The sequence below is a fragment of the Olea europaea genome, unplaced genomic scaffold (genome assembly GCF_002742605.1).
Source record: "Olea europaea var. sylvestris unplaced genomic scaffold, O_europaea_v1 scaffold3255, whole genome shotgun sequence".
In the NCBI taxonomy this organism is placed as follows: Eukaryota; Viridiplantae; Streptophyta; class Magnoliopsida; order Lamiales; family Oleaceae; genus Olea; species Olea europaea.
The window spans coordinates 24,278-26,736 of NW_019251437.1; the positions used below are offsets into that span (position 1 = coordinate 24,278).

General features: G+C 31.5%; 1 protein-coding gene across 1 annotated transcript; it reads left to right on the forward strand.

Annotated features, from left to right (window-relative positions):
• Positions 1-748: 748 nt before the first annotated feature.
• Positions 749-2,070, forward strand: LOC111385692. The gene is made up of 2 exons (XM_023010114.1): positions 749-1,293; positions 1,650-2,070. The coding sequence occupies exons 1-2, from the start codon at positions 986-988 to the stop codon at positions 1,837-1,839; spliced, it is 498 nt and encodes a 165-aa protein (XP_022865882.1). The 5' UTR covers positions 749-985; the 3' UTR covers positions 1,840-2,070.
• The last annotated feature ends 389 nt before the right edge of the window (positions 2,071-2,459 follow it).

Genomic DNA, 2,459 nt, shown 5'->3' on the forward strand with positions numbered 1-2,459 from the left:
CATATTTCACATATTACAACTCATAACCACGATGCACACATAGCTCTATCAACAATGATGCAAAATAATTTTTATTTTTGTGCATTAACTTTTAAATGTGATTTCGACTTTTATCATAGGTCCACGTATTAAATTTAATTGAATCGAATCTTCTTTTTTAATACATCACTAGTTACTACAAGCATTTTATCATCAAATAGGAGATGAGTCATTGCTCATTGCACAATCACTTTAGTATTTTTTTTTTTTTTTCAATTCGAAACACTCCACTTTTGTTGCGAGTATAATTTTTATTGAACTTAAACCCATTAATAATAAAGAAAAATGACCTGAATATTTTTGTTGCATACAAAAAAAAAAAAAAAAAAACCCTGAAATTTCACTGGTTAACTCCAATAATGACCACTGAACTTCTTACTTAGTGTCATTTTGGTCATTGGACTTTTATTTTGTCTCTAACTTGTCTTTGACAGTACATAATGTGCTATTCTCAATTTTGATGTCCATTTATTAGATCATTCTATGTATATGTGCATCATGTGGTAGAATTTAATTGAAAATTGATGACTCGGCAGACGAACTGGTACAATTTTCAGCTAAAATTGGATGTGAAAGTGAGGTCTGAACGAAATATTTGTAAAGTTGAGTGACAAATCTGAAAAATATTGAAAGTTCAGTGACTATCAATAAAATTAACCCGAATTTGACAGATTTTGTTGTTTATAAAAGTTAAAAACAATAATTGCGATTCTTAGTGAAAAAGCAAATGAAACCCAAAAAGCGCTCCAAAGGTATTCTCCGCCAATAGATTCACTTTCACTAGAATCCCTTGTTCTCTCTCTCTCTCTCTCTCTCTACTATTTCTCTCTCCTCATAGCTTTTCATACCAAAACCCTCTTTATAACCACCGCTTCCCCCCTTCACTCCTCCACCGCACCGTACCACCACTCTCTCTAGAATTCTCTCTCTCTTTCTCTTTATATTCATGGATTCTGCAGCAACTACTTCTTCACGAAGAAAGCCTTGTTTAATGGACGGAGATTATGGCCCCGATTACGTTGCAGAAATGGTACCCGGATCCTCCGTAAACAGCCATCGCCAGAATTATTCTCTGAATTCGAGCGTCTTTTATTGTAATTCTATGCAGAGGATGAGGAAATTATCGGCAACTCCGAGATCCGTTCGAGGAATGTTCTTTATTGATGGATTTGAAGAACATAACCCTCATTTTCTAGATGCGTGTTTTCTATGTAAGCAACCGCTCAGTAGTAATAAAGACATCTTCATGTATAGGTTCGCCTCTTCCACTGTTAACTCCTTTCATTTTTTATTTTAGTCTTAATTGCGATGTTTTACTTATTTTCAAGCTACTTATATTATTCAATAAATATGTTTCAAGCACAGGTAGATGAGCTTTTTTTTTTTGTTGAGAGTTGCAGAAATTTTGGAACTCTGAGAAACTTTTTACTCAACATTTCTTAATTCTTATTTTTTTTTTAATAAAATTCAGAAATTCATACAATATTATACCATTAGAATCTTTGAATTAAAAAAATAATTTATAATAATCAGGTTCAACATTTTCCCTAAGAAATCATTTCTCCATCTTTTTGATCCATATTAATATTGAAAAATTTATTTTTTTACAGAGGGAACATTCCATTCTGCAGCATAGAGTGCAGACAAGAACAAATAGATCTGGATGAAGCCAAAGAGAAGAATTTGAATCTCTCTGTTTCAATGAGAGCCTTAAGAAAAAAGGAGCAAAGTAAATCAAGTTCGCCCAATAAATCCTCACCGAACTGCCCGTTCCGAACCGGTACACTCGCTGCTGCCTAACCAGGGTACCTCACTTTCAGGTCAAATGAGCACGGCGACCATCTTTACTTTTAAGTAAACTTTTAAATTAGCCAAATAGCATATAGAAGAAGAGGATGAGAAACTATGATTTGAGATGTTTCTTTTTCTCCGTCGTTGTAGCCTGTTTAGATTACAATTTTCTTTTTTGCCTGATATACACTACTGAATATTTTCAAGGAAATGGGATATGTTTGATACTTCAGCCCTGAATTTGCAGTATTCAATTTTTTCTTGCGTAAAATATTGTTGAGTATTATATATAATTTCTTTTCATCAATATATATTCTTAAAAAAATGAGCAAACAAAACGAGGCTGGAGCGAAACGCCACGCCTAGGTGATGAGTGTCATTTATTAATTCTTTTTTTTTTTCTAAAAGAATTTTATTTTACTTTAGTTTAAAGTTTTTGTATTTCAAAAATTGTATAATTGACTGATTTAAAAAATTATTGAGTAAATATAGTATTTTATAATTTTAGATTTTAGCATGTATAATTTTAAGTAACAAATAATTTTTAGAATGATTAAAAATTTATAATAATTTTAAAAATAAGAAAATGTAATTTTACTCCTAAGCTAGTTTAGACTCGCAAAGTTGAA

What these genes read in the sequence shown, in the direction of transcription:
- LOC111385692 (XM_023010114.1), top strand. Translation starts at nt 986, where the DNA reads ATGGATTCTGCAGCAACTACTTCTTCACGAAGAAAGCCTTGTTTAATG. An exon ending in AAAGACATCTTCATGTATAG is followed by an intron (nt 1,294 to 1,649) that starts GTTCGCCTCTTC and finishes ATTTTTTTACAG; the next exon opens with AGGGAACATTCCATTCTGCA.